The 27,211-nt window shown below is 54.4% G+C and overlaps 1 protein-coding gene across 10 annotated transcripts in view; it reads left to right on the top strand.

Moving 5' to 3' along the window:
• The window catches only part of DDR1 (discoidin domain receptor tyrosine kinase 1), a 49,200-nt gene extending 23,435 nt beyond the window's left edge, over positions 1 to 25,765 (top strand). Inside the window, exons 1-19 of one of the 10 annotated variants that reach the window (XM_073877477.1) lie at positions 8,342 to 8,359; positions 11,546 to 11,711; positions 14,431 to 14,572; positions 14,662 to 14,764; positions 14,961 to 15,189; positions 16,573 to 16,720; positions 16,960 to 17,068; positions 17,524 to 17,710; positions 17,815 to 18,061; positions 18,568 to 18,663; positions 18,780 to 18,931; positions 19,781 to 19,946; positions 20,966 to 21,076; positions 22,196 to 22,440; positions 22,614 to 22,741; positions 23,001 to 23,219; positions 23,708 to 23,942; positions 24,493 to 24,642; positions 24,757 to 25,765. In XM_073877477.1, coding sequence (XP_073733578.1) covers positions 14,473 to 14,572; positions 14,662 to 14,764; positions 14,961 to 15,189; positions 16,573 to 16,720; positions 16,960 to 17,068; positions 17,524 to 17,710; positions 17,815 to 18,061; positions 18,568 to 18,663; positions 18,780 to 18,931; positions 19,781 to 19,946; positions 20,966 to 21,076; positions 22,196 to 22,440; positions 22,614 to 22,741; positions 23,001 to 23,219; positions 23,708 to 23,942; positions 24,493 to 24,642; positions 24,757 to 24,897 — 2,766 coding nt within the window. In that variant the 5' untranslated portion in view covers positions 8,342 to 8,359; positions 11,546 to 11,711; positions 14,431 to 14,472 and the 3' untranslated portion in view covers positions 24,898 to 25,765. The other 9 variants (XM_073877478.1, XM_073877476.1, XM_073877479.1 and 6 more) reach the window with 9 other exon arrangements.
• The last annotated feature ends 1,446 nt before the right edge of the window (positions 25,766 to 27,211 follow it).

The following is a 27,211-nucleotide window of genomic DNA, read 5'->3' as shown; positions in this document are numbered from 1 at the left end:
TCCTCCTTCCTTCCTTCCTTCCTCCTTCCTTCCTTCCTTCCTCCTTCCTTCCTCCTTCCTTCCTTCCTCCTTCCTTCCTCCTTCCTTCTTCCTTCCTTCCTTCCTCCTTCCTTTCTCCTTCCTTCCCCCTTCCTTCCCCCTTCCTTCCCCCTTCCTTCCTCCTTCCTTCCTTCCTTCCTCCTTCCTTCCTTCCTCCTTCCTTCCTCCTTCCTTCCTCCTTCCTTCCTTCCTCCTTCCTTCCCCCTTCCTTCCTCCTTCCTTCCTTCCTTCCTTCCTCCTCCTTCCTTCCTCCTTCCTTCCTCCTTCCTTCCTCCCTTCCTTCCTTCCTTCTTTCTTTCCTTCTTTCCTTTCCTTCCCTTCCCTTCCCTTCCTCCCTTCCTCCCTCCCTCCCTGCTTGCTTGCTTGCTTTTTTCTTGTCTTTTTGTTTTTTAATTACAGTGTCTCTAACTATATCTTGGCTTCCTCAACTTCTTAATTTTGTCAGTTCATTTATGGGAACAAATCTCTCTATCAAAATCTATACTAAGAAGACCCTCCTACATTTGTGGTATGAGTATAAAGTGGTTCAATTTCTAATGGAGGCAATCAAAATCACAAATTTCCTTCTACTCAGCAAGGCCACTTCTATGAATCTTCCCTACAAACATACTCACTCATGTGCAACATGACTCCTGTGCCAGGTGGTTTGCTGCAGCATGTTTGTGCAAGAGTTTGGAAATAACAAATGGCCATGAATAGGGGGCCAGTTTTTTTAAAATTATGGTATTTCCATACCACGGAAACTGTGCAACTATAAAAACTGTATGCAAGCTCTTGATATACTGATAACATACACTAATAAGTGAAAAAAGTGGGAAACTGAATAGTACACACACACACAGCATGATTCTTTTTGTTTAAAAAAAAACAAAAAATGGGGGTGTCTGGGTGGCTCAGGCGGTTAAGTGTCTGCCTTTGGCTCAGGTCATGATCCCGGAGTTCTGGGGTCGAGCCCCGCATCGGGCTCCCTGCTCGGCGGGGAGTCTGCTTCTCTCTCCTTTCCCTGCTCGTGCTCTCTCTCTCGCTCACTCTCCCTCTCAAATTAATAAAATCTTAAAAAACAAACAAACAAAAAACCCAACCCAAAACAAAACAAGAAAAACAAAAAAATGTGTGTGTGCGTGTATTATGATTTTGCTTCCATATGTATAGAAGGATAGAAAGAATATCAGAAAAATATAAATAACCGATTGGCAGCATTGCTGCTGGGGGAGGAAACAGGATGGCCTAGGACTTGGGTTTGAGGGAAGTGTCACTTGTAGGTACTTTCAGATCTTTTAAATTTTGAACTGTAGGAATGTATTAACTATTCACAATTAAGATTATCTAAATATAAAACTTAATACTTAAGGGGCGCCTGGGTTGCTCAGTCAGTGAAGCGTCTGACTCTTGATCTCAGCTCAGGTCTTGATCTTGGGGTCGTGAGTTCAAGCCCTGCATTGGGCTCCAACCCCCCCCCCAACTTAATACTAAAAAGGCTCAGCCAAGGGATTGGGAGTGATCTGTTGCAGGGCTCACATACTAATGTTGGCCGTGACCTCCTTACACGCTCCTTCCATTGGCCTCTAGGACACCTTGCTCCCTCGGCTCCTTCCTGTTAGCTCAGTTGCTATGCTGACAACTCTTTCCATGCTCATCTTACACATGGATGCTCCTCAGGGCTCAGCCGGGGCGCCTTCTCTTAGTCATTCTACACCAGTGGTTCTCTCTCATTCCTCCCCCATGGAACCTCATGGTGCATCGTTCTCATGTGTTTGTGCAGAGCCCCTCTTTTGTTTATTTATTCCATTTTCTTCCACTCCTAATTCTATTTCTCTCTCCCTTGGGCCGTCATTCTAATGTGCTCTACGTCTCTCCTCTTGCTCGAATGTGTTTTTGTAAACTGTATTGCTATTTTGTGTGCATGTACTCTTAAATAAACAGTATTAAAATAGTATCATGTTATAAGTTTTTTTTCTTATTTTTTCATTCAATGCTATGCTTTTAAGATCCATCAGTATTGCTATCTTAGAGAACTGAACCCAACCCTTGCATGGTTTACAAGTCCATTCATTCATCCAGTCAATAAACATTTATCACGCACTTTCTATGTGCCAGGCCCTATACTAGGTGCTGGGGATATAGTACGTGAGCAGAAGTGGTCAGAGTTGATGGGGCAGAGAGGAAAATAGCGGGGGGATCCCAATAGCAGACTTGACTGCTGGGGCTGGCAGGGACTCCAGATCATGGTGGGGAATTTTAACATCATCCTAGGAGAACAAAGGGAATCACTGAAGAGTTTTAGTCAGGGGATAACATGATCAGAGGTTCATTTTGATCTTCTGTCTGCAACGTGGAGGATTGATTGTCATGGCCCAAGGTGAAGGTCGGGGGGGCTGGATCATTCTCAGCAAGACATGTGAATTAGGAGGGCTGATGGAGGAGATGGGAAGACACTGTCAGATTTGAGAAATATTTAGTAAGTAAAGTCCATAGGACCTGGTGCTGGGTTGAATATGGGTATAAAACAGAGGAAGAGGCACCAAGGTGGACTCTAAGAAACTGGGCTTGTCCGGGTGGACAGTGACAGGCAGCTTTCTGAGAGAAGGAACACCAGAAGAGGTCTAGTTTGGGTGGCAAGGCAAGGAGGGAGGTTTTTAATGTGCAAATTATTTTTTAAAACCTCAGTAATAACAAATTATTATGTGTATATGTGTGTGTGAATTGTTTATTGTTGTTTGAAGGTATTAACTTTTGGGGTGGTTTGTTACCCAGCGATAGAAGACTAACATGATGGATTTTCACCAAATTTGAAGATTTTGTTTGATGAAGTATGACTTAAAATATATGCTATGTGGCATACACTGTGTCTAATTTAGCAGACCTGTGGTCACGTCAGAGAAATGGCAGTCACCCATCAGAGCAGATTAAGTTTATGTACAAGGAGAGGCCTGGAAAGACATTCCAAGCTTACTAAGATGCTATGGACGAAGAAAACAAACAGTAATCGCAGGTAAGAACCTTATATAGGAAGCTATAACTGTGCGTGTTCCAAATTGTAGTGACTAATTTGCTATCCAGCTGCTTCTCACACAGGCATCTCCATAGAACCAGGCTTCAGGTGGCATAGGAATCTTTTTAGTATCAGTTGATAATGGGGACAACATGAGGGTTCAGCTAGTCTCTGATATAGAAGTGTCATCAACTGGCCGCTGTAAGTCATAGGGCTTTGTGAGGATCAAAGGAAATAATGTGGGAAAGATGTGGGGAGCACAAAAGAACTATGCAGATGTATCAAGGATTATATATCAGTCAGTTTTGTTATGGTGACAAAAACCCCACACTCTTAAGGTCCCATAACATCCAAGGTTTACCCTTTGCTCATGCTGTATATTACAGGTTGGCTGTGGCTCTTCCCATGTCATCTCACACCAGGACTCAGATGGAGTCATGGAGAACCACACACTGGCTTTCAAAGCTATTTACTGGAAGTAACACATCACGTCTGCTCACATTTCATTGAGTAGAGCAGGTGATGGCCAAACTTGGCATTAAGAGGTGAGAAAGTGTAATCCTCCCATATTTTTGCTTGTTCTATTGTCCTTTCTTCCTAATGTTCCAAGAGTCCTTTTATCATCTCCTTTCTCCTGTAGTTTAGGGTCGGAACGCTGATGACAAATTCTCTTGTTCTTCTAAGAATGTCTTGATTTCCCCTTCATTCCTGAAGGGTATTTTTCATGGATGTAGGATTCTGAGCTGACAGTTCTTTTCCTTCAGCATTCGAAAAATGTTGTGCCACTTTCTTCTGGTTTCCATGGTTTCTGTCATTTGAATTGTTTTTCTCCTATAGGGAATGTGTCATCTCTTGCTGCTTTCAAATTTTTTTGTCGTTGGTTTTCAGGAGTTTCATTAAAATGTGTCTTGTTGTAGATTTCTTTGAGTTTATTCTGTTCATGGTTCACTCAGCCTCTTAAACATGCAAGTTTATGTATTTTGCCAAATATAGGAAATTTTCAGCCATTACCTCTTCAAATTCTTCTTTATTTTTATTTTTTATTTTTTTGTTTTAAAAAATTTTATTTATTTGACACAGAGAGAGAGAACTATGAATTTTTATGCTTCAATACTTGAGCAGTTATAAAGCTGTAGAAAGAAAACAAAGTAGAAATAAAAACACATGAGAGAACTGGAGGGAGAAGCAGCCTCCTCACTGAGCAGGGAGCCAATGTGGGGCTCCATCCCAGGACCCTGGGATCATGACCTGAGCTGAAGGCAGATGCTTAACCGACTGAGCCACCCAGGTGCCCCTCAAATTCTTTTTTAGTTCCACTCTGATTTTCTACTCCTGCTGAGACCCCAACGACACAAAATTAGATCTTTTGTTATAATCACAGAGGTTCTTTCCATTCTGCTATTGAGCCCATCCAATGAACTTTTAATTTTGATTATGGTATTTTTTGGTTCTAAAAAAAGAGCCCTGTAGTGGGGGCTCTTTACTATTGGGCAGGGGTGAAAGTCTGGGTTCCTCACTGAGTCTTCTCCGATGCCACTCCAAAAAAGGAGAGGAGGCGCTCAGGGTACCAGAGCGCCAGGTCTCAGAGGACGTCTAGGTTCCTCACTCAGGCTTTATTGATTGAAGTGGAGATGGAGCTGCATTTTTCCCCTGGCGTTTGGTTGGGATAGGCCATTTTTTTTTTTATTTTTTAGTTTCAGAGGTAGAATTTAGTGATTATAAACATTGCTATAAACATTGGGGTGCATGTACCCCTTCAGATCACTACATTTGTATCTTTGGGGTAAATACCCGTAGCCTTGCACTGGATCTTGAAGATGAGGAAATTTCTGGTCCTTAACAGGAATTCGATCACTACAGGTTGCCTTTGGAGATTCCCGAAGGCCCAGGTTTAGTTCAGCCCTGCTTTAAAACTTGAGTAATGTATGGACCCTTTTGGAAGAACTACAATTCTCACGGACTTGATTTAAATTATTTTTATAATTTAAATGTGTGCAAACCCAGCTAACCATGAATTTTTATGCTTCAATACTTGAGCAGTTATAAAGCTGTAGAAACAAAACAAAGTAGAAATAAAAACACATAAAAGTAAAAAGGCAGTTTAAGCTAACTAATCTGATGTGACGAATAGCTGTTTTTCTGAAATGAAGTTGCTGCTGGCAAGATGAACACATACTGCCTAATACAGGTACTTGTGAAATTGACACAGTATCCCACTGTGTGCCCGGTGATGACTCAGTTCTCCCCATACTTGTGTCTATTCAAATTGCTAAGCAATCATTGTCAGTACATGTTCCCTGGGCTTTACTTGGTACAAATGCAACCCAGGCAATTACAGAAGTGCTAACTTGACCATAAGAAGGAAAACACAAACGTGAACAAACACAGGTACTCACATACAGGGCCGGGATCAGTTATTTATGATCCAGAAAAGGCTTATGATACTTTTTAAAAATTACTGATGAAACGAAAACACGGAATTTAATCATTTTCATGGGGCATCATGGGTTCTCAGGAGTCCAGGGACCTCAGTTTGAGAAATGCTATCTTAGTACTGACCTTGACTTCTGGTGTGACCTTGAGCAAATCTTTTGCTATTGTTGGATCTCTGTACATTCTTCGTACACAAACAAGAATGATTTGGGCCACCAGTATTCTTGGGAGATGAAGGCAGTTAAGAGTATTTTCAAGGACTAAAAGGAAGGGATAAGGCTTTTTACAGACTCTAGATTTGGGAAAATAATGATGGCTAAGACCCTCCAGCGTAGCTTTGGCTTTAGAGTCAAAAGGACTCAGGTTTGAATTCCAGATCTGCCAGTTGTTACGTCTGTGTGTGGGCATTATTTGACTTCTCTTATTCTGTTTCTGCCCCAGTAAAAGTGGGCATATATCAAAATGCCACATCACAGAGCTGTGGCGAGGGCCAAGTGAGATGACTCAGGAAAGTGCTGAGGGCAGAGCCTGGCCCTAGCAAGGCTCATTAATTAGCAGCACGATCAGGAAGAGGCCAGGGGCTGCTGACAACAGAAGAGAGAAAGGGAAGATTCTGAGATTCTGTCTATAAATGACAATATTCCTGAGAAATGACTACCAGGATATCTCACCCCAATGACACCTGCTGCGACTCTAAGCTTCCACTCAGCCTTTCTCCTGTCTCCTTCCCTATCTGCCCTCCCAGGCCCAGGCTGGAATCTCTTGCCCTCCCCTCCAGGCTTTCACCTCTCTCTCTGGTACGTTGTGTTGGTCACCCGGGAAGCGAGCGCCCCCCTGTGGCCGTTCTGTTCATTACAGGGACCACGAGGCTCACAAAAGAGTCTGAGGAAAGGTGGAGTTTCCAGGGGAGGCCGCGCTCTACAGGCTCAGGCGTCTAGTCTAGCCTCACAGAGGCTGTTCTGGATCCCCTCCTAGTTCCCTCCCCCTTTTGGAAGAGAGAGGCAGAGGAATTTAGGAGAGGTCCTGGGTGGGAAGCAGCAACTTGCCTCAGATGAGGCAAGTTACAACTTCTCCAGGCCCGGTTCCCCTTTCATGAAGAGCCCCGCGTCACCCACCTCAAATGCTCCAGAGAAGACAACCAAATGATAGGTGAAAATACCAGAAAAATATCTAGCATGTGCACTGCTTTCCTGTAGCATCTCAGCATTTTCTCACGGCATTCCTGGCTGGGGGTGGCGGGTGAAACACTGGCTAGATGTGGACAGGATGCCGTTGGAATCAACCCGCCCCTCCCCCTCAGCTGTTGCTCTGCCAGATGTTGCCAACACACCGCTTCCAGAAACCACCTTTAAAATCTAATCATGCCATCGCCCAGCTCAATATCCCAAGGCCCTTCCTCCTCACCTTCGGAATAAGCCAAACTACTAATGTGATTACCTCACCTCACTCTACCTCTCTGGGTTTACTCACCTGGGCAGACCCTGTCTTCCGGTCACAGCTGCATTCTCACATAACCATGTTCATGCCTCCCTTCTTTGGCCAGGAGTGGCCCTGCCTCATCCCTGCAAATCCCTGTCTGACTTAAGGCCCAGTTCAAGCTCCAGCTCTTCCATGAAGTCTTCCTTGACCTTGACTCAGGAGGACCTGGGCTGCTCCTCCGCTGGGTTTCCTCAGCCTCTTCCACCTCCAGGTAGAGCCTGGGTGATGCTATCTTCTGTGATTATAGACACACACACACACACACACACACACACATATGCATATACATGTCTGGCTCCCCCTCTAGACTGTAAATGCCTGGAGGGCATGGAGTGGGTTGTGTTCCTCAATGTATGTCTCATAGTGCTTACTTTCAGAGCCCTGCCCCTCACAAACCCTTAGTAACTATGGAATCAGCTGGGATGTGGAACTCAGAGATGCAGGTGACGTGGTGAGGGAGCCACACAGGGAGATCATGTTAGTGGAGTTCGGCTGGTTGCTTCCGTGAAAAGGGCCTGTGCTTTTCAGATGCCATCTCATAATATCACAACAGACTCCAGGGGCAGGTATTATCATGTCTGTGTTACTGGTGAGGGAACTGGGATGTAGTAGGATGCAGCTCGAGAAGCTAGATGGTGAGTGGCAAGGTCAGTCCTCGCCTCTGAGAGGCCGAGCCTTGCTTTCTCCCCTCCCCATTTGGTACTCTGCTTCCTTCCAGCACTGTGAGAGGCCTGGTGACTACCTCCCTCCCTGCCCCACCCCCTCCCAGCCTAATCCGTTACCTTCAGCTTTGAGGATCATATTTTCCAAACTAAGGATTGGCGTACACTGTCTGACAAGGACATCTGATTTCAGAGCTGGCAGGTCAGCATATGTTTGAAGTTGGGGCCGTTCTTGAAAACTGAGGGTGCTTTTTGAAAAATCCTGAGAGAAGGAAGTGGATTGTTAGGGACCCAGAAGGAGGCCTCCAAAGGACTGCAGCCAGTCAAAGCTAATCTCTGGTCCCTTGCCTGGATTTTCCCCCCTTGGCAGGACCAGACGTGCCCTGCCTAAGTAAGCCCGGGGCCACAGCTAGCCAGGGCTGCTTCCCCCCTGCTGCCTCCCTCATCCCCCTTTGTCTGGGGTCTCTTTGTCTGGGGTCTCCCTTTGGTTCACTTTTGAAGTCCTCTGCCCCCTCCCCTCCTTTCTTTTGGCCCTGAGGCTCCCTCCCTCTCCATGGGGCCCGCGAGGCTGGGGGGGAGGGGCGCGGGCCTGGGTTGCCATGGTCACGTCGAAGGCGGCCGCAGCTGGCCGGGGCAGCTGCTCCCAGCCCCGGATAGGCGGACAAAGCCAGGCGCCTAGGCAGCCCCGGACCTGGAACCCCGAAGGCCTGAGACGGGGGAGGGGACTGGGACCCAGGAGAACCCTGAGCTGGAGGTGAGAGCGCAGACTGGGAGGGCAGCAGTGGGGACTGGAGCTGGGCGCACCCCTCTCGGGGAGGAACCAGGTGCTCTGGGCCGGTGGTGCGGGAGGAAGGCAGCCTGGCCACAGCCGAAGGAGGCCAAGGATGCCAAGTGGAGTTGGGGGGCCATGGTGCTGCAAATGGGCTGAGGGGCTAGGACGTCCCCAAAGAGAGGCATGCGGCCTCCGTGTCCTGTCGCCCAGAAACAGGTTCGGCTCAGCCATTAGGCCTGTGTCTCCTCTGGTCGGTCCCTCAGTAGCCCCTTCCTCCCCTAGCCTCTTACACTTGTCATCTCCCTCTGTGTCTTTCTTTCAGCCCCTGTGCCTCAGTCTCCCTCCTCTCCCCCATCTCTTAGTTTCACTCCAACCCCTTCTTTTCTCCTTTGCCGCTGTTTATTGTCCCCTCGGTCTGTCTGCCGCCTTTTAGGCCTCCTCACTTTCCTGCCCTACTTTCTGAGTGCCCCCCCTCCCGTCTCCACTCCAGTTAGCTTCTCTGTCCAGCTCTCTTCTCCCCAAATCTCTGTCTCCCTCCTTCCCTTGTGTGTGCCCTCATCCCCCCCCCCCCCCCCCCCCTTTTTTTCCCCCCCCCCCGGCCCCCCCAGCCTCCGAGTTCCACCCCCACTGTGCCGTCATTCCCCACCCCCAGGCTGCCCACCGCTGAGCTGTCTCACTTTCCTCCCCATACTAGGTCATCTCTCCCTCCTCCTTCCACTGCTGGGCCTCAGTTTCCCATCTGTACTTGGTGGCATCAAGGCCTGACTCCTGGTTGTGGCCTTGCCACCGCCCTCCCCCCTCAGCCAGTTCTCAGTCTCCCCAGCTGCTGACCCGGCCTGCGTGCTCCAGAGGCAGCTGCATCTCTTGGGAAGGGGACTGCAGCTAGTGTGTCTGGGCCCTTCTGGTCCATCCCCCCCTCTCACTCGTCCTGTGGGCTTCCTTGCAGTGACCGGGTGGTCTGCCGGCCTGAAGCTGCTGCTCTCTCCTACGTGCCTCTTCTCACGTTTTTTGAGCTCTTTCCCCTCCTCTCCTTCCTGGGGAGCAGGAGACCATTGGCTTGACGGGGAGGGGAGAAGCTGGAAGGGAGGGCATGGATGTGGGAGGGGCGGGCCGTCCTTCGGGGGCTCAGGAAGACACGGGGGTCCCTGGAGTTGGGAGTGATGCAGCAGATATGGGATGGTCTCTAGGGCCACGAAAGACTGTGTGGACATTCTCAGCCTTTGGCACTGCTCTAGGGGCCCCTGGATAGCTGGGATTTCCCTCTCTGGCCCCTGGGAATCTCGGCTCCGAGCCCCGCATTCCAGGCGGCTCCAGCCTCCTTTCCACTGTCACTTGACTCCGCTGGGCCCCAACCCTGCATCCCTCCCACTCCTCCAGCTTTGGGCTGGGGCGAGGTGGGCATCACCGACTAGGAATTTCTCCTGGGGGAGACCAGGGGACAAGAGTTCCCGGATTCTATGGTTTCCTCTACTCTCCCCACTGGACCCCTCTGTCTGGCGCCGCCATGCCACCTGGCCGGGGAGCGTGGGCCTGGGGTGTGGAATGTCCCAGTGGGGTGTGAGGGGCTGCCGCTCCTTCCCTGAGGCTTCTGGAAGCAGCCCAACCCGGTCTGCCAGCCCAGGGTTCCTCCGAGCACAGTCCCTGGAAGGAGGGGTCGAGAGTCTGCCCAGGTGAGGTTACTGGGGAAACCTTGGCCCCACCCCCGGCCTGGCTCCACCCCCGGCCCAGTCTCTCCAGGGCCCAGATTCCCCAGCGGCTGTCTCCAGAGGGGTACGTGCTCTTGGGAACCCCTGGGGGTTTGGTCGGAGGGGACGGTGGGAAGTGTCCATTCTCCGAGTGACCGTGGGGCTGTTTATTAATGAGTCCCTTAGCAGTTGAGCGTGCTGGGATTGGTGTGTCCTTGGTGGTTTGGAGCTCTTGCCCATACCGAGGGCCAACTTCTTCCTGGTAGTACTTTTGTGTACTTGTCTGGTTGGGACGTCGTGTTTCTTTCTTGGGACTGTTGTTGGGACTGTACATAGGGTGTGAGCTGATGTCTGCTGTGAGGTGTAGTGGGGCGGGGGATCTGCAGTGGACTCAGAGATCTTTCTGAGCCAGTGACATTGATAGGTGGCTGACAGGTGTGGATGTGGAGAGATGATGGCCTGAGGCCGAGTGGGGCGCAAAACCCCCCACCACAGCTCCTCTGTCCTGCCCACCTCACCCAGCCTCCTTGCCCATCTTCTCTGGGACTCCTGTTCCTGGTCCTTTTGGGCTGTGTCCAGTTTTCTCTGTCTCTATCCCCCACAACCCCCTCACCTTATCCAGGCCTATGCCTGCCAGTGGTCAGAGCCTCGACCTCACCTGAGCCCAAGGGAGGCTTGCCCTGAGGACTCCGGGGCCTTGAGCAGGGAGCCCAAGGGAACCTGGGTCTTGGAGTCTGGGCTGCAGGGTCCTTGAGAGGACTGGGGGATGGAAGGTGGAAGTAGAAAGAGAATGGGGCTAGGAGAGAGTGGGGGGCCATCAGGCTCTGGGGCAATCTGGGTTGGGGTGTAGAGGACGGGAGGCCAGAGGGTGCCAGAGAGAAGCAAAGGTTGGTGGTGTGAAAAGTGTGAGGCTGGGGGGCCTGGTTGGACAGGTGAGCCCTGTTCCCTTCCTCCATCCAAACTTCTGCTGCTGGGCTGGGCACCGGGCCTGTGGGAACCTGCTCCTTCCCTGTGCCCTGGGGCTGCCCCCTTCACCTCCCTCTCCAGGAACTGAGCCCAGAAAGGGGGAGTAGGGAGGGGGCCATCTCTTCACGGGGCCTGGATATGTGGGAGGCCCCAAGCGGGGCCTCAGCTTCGGCTGTTCCCTTTAGTGGGGACCCTGGGGCCTGGGGGTTGGGCCGCGGGGAGGCGGAGGGGGCTGGGCGCGCAGCGTCGAGGGGACCGCGGGGTGGTTTCCTGGGGGAGGCCGGGGCGCGCGGGGGAATGCGGGGTGGGCGTGGCGGGCGGAGGGGAGCGCGCGGCCGGGAGGGCGGCGCCGGGCGTGGGAGCGGCGGGGACGACGCGGGCCAGGAGGGGGAAGGGCGGCGACCCGGGCAGGCGGGCGGAGGGCGGCGGGAGGGAGCGAGGAAGGGGGAGTCCGGCTTGGGGGGAGGCGGCGCCTGGGCCCGAGCCGCCCCAGCCCTGGCTCCTCTCCCCGGAACAGGCCCCCGACAGCTGCTCGCGGGAGCCGCCTCCCGACACCCGAGCCCCGCCGGCGCCTCGCGCTCCCTGCTCCTGGCTGCCTGCGCCTCCCCCGCCCCTCGCCCTGCCGCCGAGGAGGCCCCGCTCCCGGGTCGGACGCCTGGGTCTGCCGGGAAGAGCGATGAGAGGTAGGGGGCGCGGGCGGAGGACCCCTGCGGGGCGGAGGGGCCGAGGCGGAGGCCGCGGGGGCTCCAGGGGAGGCGCGGCGGCCGGGCGAGGGCCTGGCGGCGCGGAGGCAGGACGCTCCCAGGCTGTTCTTGGTTGTCCAGCTGTGCCAAGTGTGTCCCTGCCTGAAAATGGGGCGGGGGGGGGGACCTCCCTGACCTCCGAGAAAGTGTGTTCCAGCATTGAGGAAGGACCCTTTACTCAGTGTGAAGGAACTGACACCCAGGAAGACAGGTGCTCTCGTGTGGCCCCGTTGAATCATCCCCTCGCGCCCCTGGAGAAGTGGGCCTGCCCTCCCACCAGGCCAGTCTCTGCGGGCATCCATCTGCTAAGTGCTAAGCCTCCACCCAGTCAGCTCCCAGTGGGGCAGCCTGCCTTCAGCCCAGCAGAGAGAGGCACTGACACCCTAACCCGCCAGTGACAGCCTCTCGATGGTCAGTTGGTTCTGTCGTGAGACTGTGCCACTGCCCAGTGAGCACCATCCTCAGTGTCCCCCCCCCCCCCCTTCCCCACCCCCGCGGCCTGGCCAGGTCCCCTGCTGGCTGGACTTTCCTTCCCAGCACCTCTGCCCCCAGCCGGTGCTGCAGGCACACAGGTGCGTCCAGAGTGAGTGCTACAGTGGAGACAGGTGAAGGCTGAGGGTACGGGGAAAATGGAGCAGTGCCTCTTTCTCATTGCTGGTCCAGCCACCGCCTTGACTTCCCTCTGGCTTGGTCTTGGTGTGTATTAGGCGGTGGGCCCCAGTTCTCTTGAAATCCTGTGCCTGAGAGCCTGCGTGTGTATGTCTCACCGTGTCCTCTAATGGTAGGAGCATGTGGTATCTGTCATTTCACGTTCACAGATATCTGAAGATGGCTGTTTACTAAGTGATGGCATTGGATTTTAAAGAAGGCCCACATGTGGACGGCGTTGATGTGTGCATGAGTGTCTGTGATTGCGGCTGGGGCAAATGTGTGTAACAGATGTGTCTGTCTCTGAAGGTCTGTGGAGAGTTGTCTGTGATGGAGGTGTGTGCGCGCGTGCCCATGTGTGGGTGTGTGCTACATCTAGCCCCAGTGTTTACAGTCGGCTCTGTAAGTTTGCACGGCTGACGTTTGTGGGGGGGGCTGGGTGCACAGAGCTGTGTGGGTGGTGTTTGTGGTGGGGGGGGGGGGGGGGGAGAGGAGAGGGAAGGACCTGAAGCTGTGACCGGGTCCCTGGTTTGTAACTGGTTGCAACGGAGTGGAGTAGGGTAAGGTGGGGTGGGGTTGGGGTAGGCCTTCTCAGCCTGTCCTCTGTGTGTCTGACCCAGTGAGAGAGAAAGAGGGTGATTGGAGTGTTGGAGGGATTGCCCCAGACATCTGTGTGTTTCTCTGCTTGGCTCTGTGCCGTGTACTTCTGAGCCTGCTCTATTTACCTCTTGCTTTGTGTTTCTCGCTCTGTCTCCCCCTTGCCTCCTATCCTCTGCCTGTCTTTGTGTCTTTGCCCGGAGCTCCTCTAGCTCCGTCTGGCTCCGATGACTCATCTGGGATAGGCATGAAGGTTACCCAGGGGAACAAGGGCCCCGCTGTTCCCGAGAGAGGTGGGGGTGGAGAGCGGCACCCAGGAATTCCAGGCCAGCCGCCTGGGACCCTGCAGCCTGCTCCCCTGCACGTGGCTCCTGGACCTCCAAGGGACCAGGTGTGATGCTTCTGGTTCTAGCTCTTCTATGATGCCTGGGTGCCCCCCGCAACTCAGCCCCCTCAGCTGCTGCTTCAGAGCTGTGGGGTCTCAGCTGCCTCTTACATTCCTGCCCTAGAGCATGATGGGAGCAGCTGGAGGACGACAAAGGGATGGGGGGGTATCCCCCCACTCTTCCCACCTCCTGGGGTGACCTGGCCTCCCTGTCTTTAGACCCGCCCTCATCTCCAAGGCAACTCAGGCTTTTCCTCAGCGCTGGGCTTTTCCTTCAGAGGCAGCCACCTTGAGAAAGTGGGAACTGGGGGGGACAGGATGTCCGGGTCTTAGGAAGGGACGGCGGGAGGAGGAGAGCTGGGGTAGGGTGCTTTGGTAGATGCTGATGGCAGAGGTGGGAGAAGGGCATGAGGGGTGGTACTAGGGCTCCCTCCGGATTCCAGGGCCTGGAGAACTCAGTGCAGACCTCCAGGAAGAGGCGAGGTCAGAATAGCTTCTCCTGCTGGTGGGGCTGCAGAGGGTAGATACCCGGATTCACAAGGAGACGCCAGTTGGAATGGTTTTAGGCAGTGCATGCCACTGGGCCCCAGTGAAGAGCAGGGATTCCCAAATTTTCATGGGCACAGATCACCTGGGGATTGTGTTAAAATGCAGATGCTGATTTAGCAGATCGAGGGGAGGGATGAGGTTCTGCCTGTCTCCCGGGTGCCCGCGTGCTGCCGGGGCTGCTGGTCCAGGGGTCACACTGGGCTTAGTGGGGCTGGAGGACAGTGAGATTGGAAAGCCCTGGGGTCCCCCACTTCTCTTAGCATTCTGGGATCGTAGGCGGGGTGGGGACCAGAGTTTAGCCCAGCGTCTGGCACGTGGTGAGCATTGTACAATATAGCCGACGCTGTTTAGCGACTATTGCTGTTGTCACTTTACCCCTGCTCTTCCCAGAGCAGCCCATTCTGCCCGTCGGTTGTTGGCTGAGGCTCGGGCCCCTGGACTGTCCTTTCACTTACCCTACCATTGTTTGCTCCCCTGCAGAGATGCTGCCCCCGCCCCCTTAGGCCTGAGGAGTCAGGAGCTATGGGGCCAGGGGCCCTCTGTTCCCTACCACTGCTGCTGCTGCCGTCGCTGCTCTTGGTGGCAACTGGACATGCTGATATGAAGGGACATTTTGACCCTGGTGAGGAGACTGGCTCCTGGGTCCCTGAGGATGGGGCTTGGGAGACAGAGCCAGGGGCCTTGACCCTCCGTATGCCTGTGTTCACCCAGCCAAGTGCCGCTATGCTCTGGGCATGCAGGACAGGACCATTCCAGATGCGGACATCTCTGCCTCCAGCTCTTGGTCAGACTCCACTGCGGCTCGCCACAGCAGGTAACTGGCCCACCTGGGCGGCCGCTCTGGAGGGAGCTCCTGGGGCCTCTACCTGCCCTTCCAAGTCCTCTGCCCAAGCCCAGAGGCTTCTGGGAGGGCCAGTGGCAATGGAACCCCACCCCCCATCGTGAGGGGCTTTAAACACTAGAGACAGAGGCAGACCAGATGTTCTTTGTGACCTCTTGCCCCCTCCCAGGCTGGAGAGCAGCGACGGGGATGGGGCATGGTGCCCGGCAGGGCCGGTCTTTCCAAAGGAGGAGGAGTACCTGCAGGTGGATCTGCGGCGGCTGCACCTGGTGGCTTTGGTGGGCACCCAGGGGCGGCACGCGGGAGGCCTGGGCAAGGAGTTCTCCCCCAGCTACCGGTTGCGTTACTCCCGGGACGGCCACCGCTGGATGGACTGGAGGGACCGCTGGGGTCAGGAGGTGAGGCTGGCGTGGGCAGCCCCCAGGGAAGGTTGGCTCTCCTCTCGCCCCCAGCTATACTGTAAATGCCACCTGTCCACCGATGACTCTCCCAATTTATACCCTCTCTAGCCCAAGCCTCTCTCTTGAGCTCCATATAGTGTTGCAAACCTGACCACCTTCTGGACCTTTCCACCTGGATGTCTTAAAGGGCATCTCAAACCTACCATAAACTTCCCAAGCTGAATTTGAATCCCATTCCCACCCCAAACCTGCTCCTCCCCCAGCTCAGAGCAGTTGCTCAGCCACAAGCTAAGATGATATCGCCGATTCCTCTGGTCTCTCACCCCCTACTTCCAAAGCACCAGCAAGGGCAGTCTGTTCTACCTCCACATTTCCTGAATCCAGCCACTTCTCACCACCGCCACCTCTACCACCCGCGGCCACGCCCACACCATCCCCAGCCTAGAGGAACATGCTGGCCTCCAGACTGTTCTCCCTGCTCCTCTCTGTTCCCACCTGAAGTATCTCCACCTGGAGGCTACATCCACTGTACCTGAGAACATGCAAATCAGATGAGGCACAGCAGGCCCATAACCCTCCACCGGATTCCCACTCTGCCAGAACAAGAGCTAAGCTCCTTCTGGGGTGCGGAAGCTTAGCCTGGCCTGGCTCTTGCCCGCTTCCCTTATTCCTCTTTCCTATATTCTCGCTCCACTTGGGCCCACCGGCTTTCTTGCTGTCCCTGGAACAAGCAAGGGTTCATCCCACAGCTTTAGGATATTTTTGCTTGCTCCTCTCTCTGCCTGGAGAGCTTCTCCCCCAGATGTAACCAGGTTCTCCTACTCAGTTCTCCTCTAGATGTCACCCGCTCCGAGTGCCCGCCTCTCCCTGCTTCAGCCCCACCCCCTGCCCCTTGCTCTTCACAGTGGTTTTTCTCAGTGCGGTGTGGGGAAGGGGGAAGGGGGAGGGCGGGAGGCTTGCCGCTGAGGATGTGTGTGGCTGGCACAGAGTGGGCACTCAAGCAATGCCTGCTGAGTGAACAGAGAGGGTGCGGTGAGGGAAGAGGGGAAGGCCACAGCACAGTTGCGGAGCCGTGAGGCTGGGTGGGACCCGTGCCCGGCGGGGCGGGTGGCTTAGAGACAAACGGAGACAGGCGGCGCGCCAGGCTGACTGGAGGCTGAGGACAGACCGTCAGGCTGAGAGATGTGTCAGAGGTGTCTTTGCTGCAGCCCCTCATTTTAGAAATGCCTGGCTGTACCCCATAGCCCTGTATGCTCAGCACCCAGCCTTCATGAGTCTCCTTGGGCCGCTGTGTGCTGGGCCAGGGGACAGCGGCTGACTGGGAAGTGAGGTCCAACCCGGAGCCTTTCCCACTCACCCACCCTGTTTCCTGGGCCACAGGTGATTTTAGGTAATGAGGACCCTGGGGGAGTGGTGCTGAAGGACCTTGGACCCCCCATGGTGGCCCGGCTGGTTCGCTTTTACCCCCGGGCTGACCGGGTCATGAGTGTCTGTCTGCGGGTGGAGCTCTATGGCTGCCTCTGGAAGGGTGAGTCATTCAGACCCCCCGAGAATTCGCTTCCTGGGCTGGGGCTGGGGCCGGGGCAGAAGGGCCTCCGGGATCCTCTTTCTCCTGTTGGGAAGCTGTCATTCTGAGTGAGGGGGTGCCTGGCCAACTTGGTCTCCTCCAAGCCCGTGGGCCTGTCTGGGGACACAAGAGGGGACTGATGCAAGGGAGCAGGAGGGAGCCTTCCTGCCTAGAACACCCCTCCTCCTACCCCGCCCCAGACGGACTCCTGTCTTACACGGCCCCCGTGGGGCAGACGATGTACTTATCTGAGGCGGTGCACCTCAATGATTCCACCTACGATGGACACACCACACACGCTGTTGGCGGGTAAGAGAGGCCGGCCCTGCAGCGCCTGAGCCTGGGGTGGGAGGAAGGGTGGAGTGGGTGGGGTCAGGGGCCCGGGCAGTGAGATGCAAGACCTGGGGAGAGGGGTGGGTTAGGTAGGGGCCTTGGAGACATAGGATCAGGATTGAAGGGTAGCAAGGTGACTACTAGCTCATGTGACACTTGGTGCAAATTAGAAAAAGGCACCCCTTCGCTAAGACACATCTGTTAGAAACTGTCACAGTAAATATACACACCATAGGTGGCATGGTGCTCCCTAGAGGTGGTGCCTTCCTGCAGCCTGCAGCCGCAAAGTACCAAGCTAGTCCTTGGGGGTGGGAAAGAGAGAGCCACAGGGGGTTGGGGCAGGAGGTTGAGGCTGGGGGTGGCAGAGCACGTGGAAGGGTGGCACTCTCTTCTCTCCCACCCTCCACTTCCTCTGCTCCCCTGCTTTCCAGGCTGCTGTACGGAGGTCTGGGTCAGCTGGCAGATGGTGTGGTGGGGCTGGATGACTTCAGGAAGAGCCAGGAACTGCGGGTCTGGCCAGGCTACGACTACGTGGGGTGGAGCAACTACAGCTTCCCAGGTGGCTACGTGGAGATGGAGTTTGAGTTTGACCGGCTGAGGGCTTTCCAGGCCATGCAGGTAAGCGCATCAGCTCTTCTGAGACCAGGGTGGTTGCTCCTGGGGTGCTCACCTGGGCTCTCCTGGCCTTGACCCTGTGTTCCATCCTCCCTTCCCCTCCCCAGGTCCACTGTAACAACATGCACACCCTGGGAGCCCGCCTGCCTGGTGGGGTGGAATGTCGCTTCAAGCGGGGCCCTGCCATGGCCTGGGAGGGGGAGCCTGTGCGCCACGCCCTGGGGGGCAGCCTGGGGGACCCCAGAGCCCGGGCTGTGTCCGTGCCCCTGGGCGGCCGCGTGGGCCGCTTTCTGCAGTGCCGCTTCCTCTTTGCTGGGCCTTGGTTACTCTTCAGCGAAATCTCCTTCATCTCTGGTAAGCCCCTGGTCTATGCCCAATCCTCAGCCTCTGGGATTGCCAACCCGCAGGATGCCAAAATATCCACTCTTGGCACCAGAGCTATCACTCGTGAGACTTCCCAGTCAAGGGATGCCCTGAGTAATCGGAACGCCTCCCTACTCCTTTTCCTATCCCCATCTTGCTTCACTCATGACTGATACTGAGCCAGTAGGACAGTGTCAGCTGTAAAAATACTGAAGTACTCTGTGCTGGTTGAGGAATAGCCTCTTCTCCGGCCTCCTGATACCCAAGATCCCCACCTGGGGCCCTCTCCGTGGGAATCCTGTATCTCCTCACAGTCCAGCAACTAAAAACTTTGACATCCACAACAGCCAGGCCCCTCTCCTTCAGATGGGCTGGTACACATACTGAGTATCACCCCTGCCCCCGGTGGTAGGATTCCATAGGTGTCCTGCAGGTAGCTTCCCTTTGGTCCCTCTTCCCTATCTGACTCCCTCCTTTCTTCTCATCCTTCCCAACAGATGTTGTGAATGACTCCTCTCCAGCCCTGGGGGGCACCTTCCCACCGGCTCCCTGGTGGCCACCTGGCCCACCTCCCACCAACTTCAGCAGCTTGGGTGAGCAGCCTGGGGCCTCCTCCCGGACCAGTGGGACCTGTGCTGCCATTTGTCCCTGGGGCCCCCCAGCTTGGGTGGGAAGCCTCCTGCGGTTCTGACTCCCCTGTCCCTGCCAGAGCTGGAGCCCCGAGGCCAGCAGCCCGTGGCCAAGGCTGAGGGGAGCCCAACTGCCATCCTCATCGGCTGCCTGGTGGCCATCATCCTGTTGCTCCTGCTCATCATCGCCCTCATGCTGTGGCGGCTGCACTGGCGCAGGCTCCTCAGCAAGGTGCGCGGGGGTGGGGGCAGGGCCTGGGGGGCAGCGGGCGGGGTGCAGCCTGGTGGGGGCAGGCAGGGGGTGGGTGTGGGGAGCGAGGCCAGGCCGACGCCGACGCGGGTGGGGGCGCCTGCGTTAGTTTGGGTCCTGCGGGGACGACAGAACACAGTCTAACTAGAATAATCAGAGGCGGGCTTAGGAAAGTGACAGGTTGCAACGGAGCGGGCAGCCTTGCGGAAATCGAAAAGAGTAGTGCAGTTCCCACAGAACTGTTACCACCCGTGGGCCGCGGGCATGCAAGAGGAGAGGAGGGAAGTTACCAGAACCTGGAGGAGTGGGTCTGGGGAAAGGCTCCTTGAGAAGGGCAGTGGACTTGGCTTCAGGGATACAGCTAGCCTGAGTCCGCCTCTCAGGGAAGGGCTGGGAGACTAATCACCCTGACCTTACTCCTCGCCTGCCCAACAAACTCCTCTCCGGCCAACCCAAACCGAGCCTGTTGATTCAGTCCACACTGGTCAACCTCTTGGGGCAGAAGCCAGATGGGAAGCAGGGAGAGTGGAGCTAGAGGAAGAAGCCAGGCACACTCTAAGCCCTTGCCTTCCTGGCGAGGGTTCGGTGGTGGTGAGATGCATGAAGGTTTATAATTCTAGAACTATCTGGTCAAATTTGGGTTGGAATCCCATTGTGAGACATCAGGGGACTCACCTACATGCTCTTGAACCTCTGTTTCTTTACCTGCGAAACAGAGTTAATAGTAGATACACACTATGCGACTGTTGTGGGGACTGAAGGGGAGAAGGGGAGCTTGGCATTTAATGAGCTGGAATCATGTGCAGTTAACATTCCCATTCCCGTGACAAGGCCGAGCGCCGGGTATTGGAAGAGGAGCTGACAGTCCATCTGTCTGTCCCTGGGGACACCATCCTCATCAACAACCGCCCAGGCCCTCTTGAGCCACCCCCTTACCAGGAACCCCGCCCTCGTGGGAATCCGCCCCACTCTGCTCCCAGTGTCCCCAACAGCTCTGGTAAGACCTGCCTTGTTCTAGTCCCCCCTCCGTCCTCTGCTTATTTTCTTATTGTATCCCTTTTCCTCTCTGTTTCCATTCTCTTCTTTTCCTGTCTTTCCAAATTTCAACTCATTTCCTTATTTCTGTGTCCCTGGTCACCACACTCTATGTCACTCCATGTCCCTACCATATAATTTCTCTCAAGAATTTTCCATGTATTACCCCGAATCCCTGTCTCTGTGTCCCATACACATCTCTCTCTCTTCTTTGTTGTGCCCTCTCCTTGTGTCTTCCTGGCTCCTCTCCTTTCTCCTAGACTTGCCATGGTCATTCCATTCATCAATCTATCCATCCATCCATTATCCATCCTTCTGTCTGTATTTATACATCTGTTCATCCACCTGTCCATCCATTCCTCTATCCACCATCTGACCGTTTATCTATCATCCATCCATCCATAAATATTCATACATCCATTCATCCTTCTGTCATCCATCCATCCAACCACCCATCCATCTTCTGTTTATCTGCCCATCCATCCATCCCACCACATCTGTCTTCTTTCTGTCCATCTATCCATCCATTATCCATCCGTGTTCATACATCCATTCACCCATTCATCCATCTGTACATACATCCATTCACCAACCAATCACTCATCCATCATCCATCTATCCATATATATTCAAACATCCATTTGTTTATCTCTCCATCCATCCACCATCCAACCATTCATCTATCATCCATCCAGCCATCCATATATATTCGTCCATTCATTTGTCTATCTGTCCATCCATCCATCCATCCATCCAACCATTCATTTATCATCCACCCATCTACCCATCCATCTGTGCACCCCTTCATTCATTGTTCATCCAGCTACCCAGCACTCTCCAGATCCTTGTTGTACCCTGTCCCTGTCTCTCAGTACATTCATTCCCATCAGCCCTGGTCTTGCCCTGTTGCAGGTCTCCCTGTCTGTCTAGCCTTGAGTCTCATCCCTTCCCCGTGTCTCCCCTCCCTCCTTCTCCCGACAGCGTTGCTGCTCTCCAATCCAGCCTACCGCCTCCTTCTGGCCACTTACGCCCGTCCCCCTCGGGGCCCCGGCCCCCCCACACCCGCCTGGGCCAAACCCACCAACACCCAGGGTAAGCCCCTCTGCCCCTGGGCTCCTCCAGGCTCCCCATACCTCTACTGGGGCAGGGAAAAGTCCTCACACCTTGCACTCCCTCTCTCCCTGCTGTGGCCTCTTTTGCTCTCCTGAGCTCCCAAGGAGGAAGCTCTTATGGCCTCAGCTAGCCTCTGCCGTGCTTGTTCCTTCTTAAAGCCTTTCCCTTGAGCAGAGGAGCAGGAAGCTCGCTGGTTCTCAGCTCCGTCCTCCTCATCCACCCCATCTTTTCCGCTCTCCAGAGCCAGAGAGGAGGTTGCTGCGCTGGCCCCAGGTTCTCTTGTAACTCCTCCTTTGTTTCCCCTCTCTCTAGAGCTTCGAGGAGGAGGGCCTCTCACCCTGGGTGCCTGCCCTCCCCCGCCATGCGCTCTCTCTCCGCAGTCCCAGAGCTGAAGGCTCGCACCCTGCCCTTCCTGTCTGCTCCGCTTCTCCTTGGTGTTGCCTTCTCTCAGTGTTGCTGCTTCCCCAGGGCTAAGAGGGGACAGCTCTGCTTCCCCTCCTCTGTCTGTGGATTCCTTGTTGTCCTGGCCGTGAGGAACTGTCCCCCTCTCCCCCTTTCTGTGTGCCCCTGTCTCTGCTTGTCTCTGAGCTTGGACTCTTGGGTCGGGGAGGGTTTGGGTAACCACGGCAGGGAGGAACCACGGCTGATAGTGTGTGTGGCGGGGTGCGGGCCGGTAGAACAGCCAAGTGAGCAGGAGGGGCCGGCGGCGAGTGGGACAAGGGTTTGGAAAGTAGGGGGTGACCGGATGACTGGCACCATCCTTCTTCTGATGGTGGGTAGAGGAATCCCTCTTCCAGTCACGACTTCTGTCATGGTCTCTTGGGCTGTGCTGGGATCCCTAGAAAGCAGACTTTATGACATTCTTTGTTCAACCATTCCCGTTGCCTTAAACGCTGAAACAGCTCGCTCTCATCTCATACCAGCATCTTCTCTGGTTTGAGGTTGCAGGGTTAGAATACCAAGAAGATGGAGGGTAGACCCCATCTCTCACCCAGCTGGGAGACAGGGGGCCTTTGGGAGGCCAGGGTGTGGAGAACCATGGCTCTCGGGGGCTGTTCCTGATGCCTCGTCTTGTCTTCTTTCCCCTCACGCCTCCAGCCTGCAGTGGGGACTATATGGAACCCGAGAAGCCGGGTGCCCCGCTTCTGCCCCCACCTCCCCAGAACAGCGTCCCCCATTATGCCGAGGCTGACATTGTCACCCTGCAGGGCGTCACCGGGGGCAACACCTATGCTGTGCCCGCGCTGCCCCCAGGGGCTGCCGGGGATGGGCCTCCCAGAGTGGATTTCCCTCGGTCTCGGCTCCGCTTCAAGGAGAAGCTTGGCGAGGGCCAATTTGGGGAGGTAAGGAAGATCCCTGCCCAGCTATCAGTAGAGTCTCGACTATCTGGGGCTCTGACGCCATGCCCATACATCCCCATCGGTCAGAACCTGTCATCCGTGACTGTGTTATCCCAGCTGACCTTGTGACCTCAGTGAACCATGTGACTTTCTAACAAATGAGCTTCTTTCCCCAGGTGCACCTGTGTGAGGTAGAGAACCCTCAAGATCTGGTCAGTCTTGATTTCCCCCTTAATGTGTGCAAGGGACACCCTTTGCTGGTAGCTGTCAAGATCCTACGGCCAGATGCCACCAAGAATGCCAGGTGAGGTCCAGGGATGTGTCTGGGGATAGGGAAGGGAGGCCCTGAAGAGTGGGGAACCATCAAGAGAGAAATACGGTAGAGGCCAACAGAGGAGGAGTGGCTGGGGAAGGAAGTTTCCATCTCAGGCTGATCTCAAGCCAGGTCTCAGTGTCACTAGTGAGTCAGCTTGTCTGCTGGGGTTAGGGCGCTGGTCTGCATGGGCAGGAGAGAGAGTACAGATCAGCCCCTCAGGAGCCCTGCCCCCTCCCTGCTTTCCTAGGAATGATTTCCTGAAGGAGGTGAAGATCATGTCGAGGCTAAAGGACCCAAACATCATCCGGCTCCTGGGCGTGTGTGTGCAGGACGACCCCCTCTGCATGATTACTGACTACATGGAGAATGGTGACCTTAACCAGTTCCTCAGTGCCCACCAGCTAGAGGACAAGGTGGCTGAGGGGGCCCCCGGAGACGGGGAGGCTGCCCAGGGGCCCACCATCAGGTACCCACTTACCCAGGCTGGCCCTTCCCTGAGAGCTCCCCGGGGCGGGGGGTGGGGGTTTCCTCTCCCCTTGCTGCAACCTGGATCCAACATGGGATGGGGAGGCAGGTAGAGGTTCAAGGGGGTGGGGACTGGGGTGAGGAATACATGGCCATGTTCATCTGGGAACTGAGGAGCAAAAGCCAGAAGTTACTGCAGTGGGGGTGCTGAAGGGACCTGGCCTCTGTCAGGAATCTCTCCCTGCTCTCTCTCACCCTCACTGCCTGAGTCCAGGCAACAAAGCAGTAGCTCCCTGGGTCAGATGAGCCAAACAAATGTTGAGTGGGCACCTACCTCTGGCCTGTACCTGGGCATTCCATCTCTGCACCAGGAGTAGATGTGGCCCGGTCCCAGGGAGTGGGCCCCACCTTCCTCTCCTAGGAATCTGTGAGGTGGGGATGAGTCTGGGACAGTCCCCAGTGACCCTGTCTTGTTGGCTCCCTCCTCAGCTACCCCATGCTGCTACATGTGGCGGCCCAGATTGCCTCAGGCATGCGCTATCTGGCCACACTCAACTTTGTGCATAGGGACCTGGCCACAAGGAACTGCCTCGTTGGGGAAAATTTCACTATCAAAATCGCTGACTTCGGCATGAGCCGGAACCTCTATGCTGGGGACTATTACCGCGTCCAGGGCCGGGCAGTGCTGCCCATCCGGTGGATGGCCTGGGAGTGCATCCTCATGGTGAGAGGCCCTGAGAGAGGTGGGTGGGGCAGGGCCGGGCAGGGGTGCACTGGCTGCTCCGTGGTCCCGGTCAGTCACTTGACTTCGGGACTGCAGTTCCCTCACCTCTGACGGGAGGGTTGGGCCAATGCTCTGTGAGGTTCCCTCTGGCTCTAGGGACCAGAGAAAGCGGGGAGGAATGGTATGATGGGAAAGGGCCCAGGAGCCAAGAGTGGGTACAAGGGCTGGAGTCAGGGAGCAAGAGAGGTTAGGGGAGACAGGAGGCTAGAGATAAAAAGGCAGGAGTTGGGAAAGAATCAGGACCAGAAGATGAGGGTCGGGGTGGAGAGGAAGGGTGGGTGGAAGAGGGAAGAGGTCAAGGAGAGGACTGGAGCCTGAGAAAGAAGACAGAGCCCGAAGGAGGGAGGAGCAGACTTGTTGGGAGGGGACCAGCCAGGGGGAGTCAGGCCAGGGGAGTGTTGAGTGGACGTGGAGCTCCCCGTGGGGAGGGGAGGAGGGTCTGTGTTGCCTGATGTCTTTCTCTGCCTTTGTTGCTTTATCTACACACCAGGGGAAGTTTACGACTGCAAGTGACGTGTGGGCCTTTGGGGTGACGCTGTGGGAGGTGCTGATGCTCTGCCGGGCCCAGCCATTTGGGCAGCTCACTGATGAGCAAGTCATCGAGAATGCAGGGGAGTTCTTCCGGGACCAGGGCCGGCAGGTCAGAGCAGAGGAGAGGGAAGTTAGGGTTGTGGGTCTGGGAGGGCCAGAGCCTATCATCTTGGGGACTAAAGAACATTTGTTCCCTGCCTTTCGTCCATGCTGTCCAATGCAGGTGTACCTTTCTCGGCCCCCTGCCTGCCCGCTGGGCCTGTATGAGCTGATGCTTCGGTGCTGGAGCCGGGAGCCTGAGCAGCGACCACCTTTTTCCCAGCTACATCGGTTCCTGGCAGAAGATGCGCTCAACACGGTGTGAATCACACCGAGCTGCCCCTTCCTCAGGGAGGATTCAGGCAAAGCCAGAGGCAATAAACAAGAGGATTTTAATGGCGCCCCCACTCCATTCCCTGTCCCGACCACCCTTCACCTCTGAAGGAGAGGCAGTGTGACCATAGGTGGGCTGGGCCTACCAAGGAGCTGACGCCTTCTCTTCCCAGGACATACTCTCATGCCCCCTTCCTGCTCCTCTCTCAGAAGCCTCTGCCACCCACCCAGCTGGCCCTGTGGATGGGATCCTCTCTGACCTCTTCTAGCCATCCCTGGGGGGCGGGGGGAAGATGGGGGCACATATAGGGCAGACACTGGATAAGGCCTGTTGGAGCACCTGGGCCCCACTGGACAACACTGGTTACTAGAGAGAAGGTTGTGGCCTCCCCAGCCTCTCTCTCCTTCCGTCGCACACTGGATCCCACGGGCTGAGAATCTGGGGAATGAGGAGGACAAGAAAGGGAGAAAGGGGTTCCCTTGTGCTAACTCCTGGAATTGTCCATGGCTTTGGCTTCTCCCTCCTCCATCCTCTGAAACACTGGACCTGGGGGTGATCCCTGTCCCCCACCCCCAGCCATCCCCACTTCCCACCTGCTGCGTTGTAGCTAGAACTTCTCTAAACCTGTATGTTTCTGTGGATTAAATACTGGGATTAGGGGGAAAGAGGGAGCATGGCCTGCGGCCTTGGGGTTGGACATCTCTGTTGTAGCTGCCATATTGGTTTTTCTATAATCACTTGGGGTTTGTACATTTTTGGGGGGAGAGACACAGATTTTTACACTAATATATGGATCTAGCTCAATGCAATTTTAATATCCTGCACTAGGCAGGTAATAATAAAGGTTGAGTTTTCCACAGCTGTGAGTGGGTTTCTTGGGGTTTTGGTAAAATCTGCTTCCTGTGTCTGCTCCCAACTCATTTCCATTTCCTTTCTTCTCCTCTCTTCTCCCCATTCCATTTCCTACTGTGTATCTTGCCCAGCACAGTGTTCTGTCTGTCTTATAAGCCAGGCCCTTGCCTGTGGGACCTCAGGTCCTACATGAATGTGTGAGCCTTGTCAACTCCAGTGGGAGCTCTGCAGGAGGCTTGGAGGGGGCTGAATTAGGCCAGAGGTCTTAACCTTGTTTGACCCATGGATCCCTTTGGCAGACTAGAGAGGTCTACTTATTCCTCCTCAGAATTGTTTTAAAACGTGTTACACACATACATACCCACACACACGTGTATATCTCATATCACAGAAGAGATCAATTGAAAGAGTTGACTAAAATGTTAAAAAAAAACACACAGTAACCTATGTTTTTAAAATATATTTAATAACAATAGCAGGGGGTGTAGTAACTACTACTATCTCCAAATAGTAATAAGCATAAAAGATACTCAATACTTGGAGATTTCTACAAAGGTAGTGGATACGAACAGAGCTGTGGTGTCTCAGTGACAAGTCCCAGGTCCTGCTAATACTACTGGGGGTTTTGCTCGTATTCATACTTGGAGGACATGCTAAATTTCTGTTAGAGGTTAATAAAAATAGAGGTGTAAATTTTTTGGGCCCTAATTCTAAGACCCCCTTCAAGGGTCTGGAAGTCCCAGGCAGGGAATCCTTGGATTTGGCTGATCAGATATACAGATGACCCAATAGGTGGGAGCTATTTGGATGGGAGCCAGAATCAAGAGCCTAAATTATTTCAGAGGTTTGGAAGGATGAGCCACAACCATCAATGGAGCATTTAACAGAGTTTAAATTGGTTGGGGGAAAAAAATCACTTGCAAGTATTGGAAAAGGCAGACCTATCTTGATGGAAGTTTGTGTGAAATAAAGACCCTGGGGTCTTGGCTGATGATACTCACAAAATGAGCCAATTGGATAATGAGGATACCAATAAAGGTAATCTGTTGAATTAAAAACCCCTTGGCGGGAATGCAAGCTGGTGCAACCACTCTGGAAAACAGTATGGAGGTTCCTCAAACAGTTGAAATTAGAGCTACCATTCGATCCAGCAATTGCACTACTGGGTATTTACCCCAAAGATACAAATGTAGGGACCCGAAGGGGTACGTGCACCCCAATGTTTATAGCAGCAATGTCCACAATAGCCAAACTGTGGAAAGAGCCAAGATGTCCATCGACAGATGAATGGATAAAGAAGATGTGGTATATATACACAATGGAATATTATGCAGCCATCAAAAGGAATGAGATCTTGCCATTTGCAATGACGTGGATGGAACTGGAGGGTGTTATGCTTAGTGAAATAAGTCAATCAGAGAAAGACATGTATCATATGACCTCACTGATATGA

Source organism: Callorhinus ursinus, unplaced genomic scaffold, assembly GCF_003265705.2.
Source record: "Callorhinus ursinus isolate GAN/ISIS: 27379988/994484 unplaced genomic scaffold, GSC_fseal_2.0 scaffold26, whole genome shotgun sequence".
NCBI classification, from domain to species: domain Eukaryota; kingdom Metazoa; phylum Chordata; class Mammalia; order Carnivora; family Otariidae; genus Callorhinus; species Callorhinus ursinus.
The sequence above is the reverse complement of the archived record's forward strand: the minus strand, read 5'-3'. Positions and strand labels throughout refer to the sequence as shown.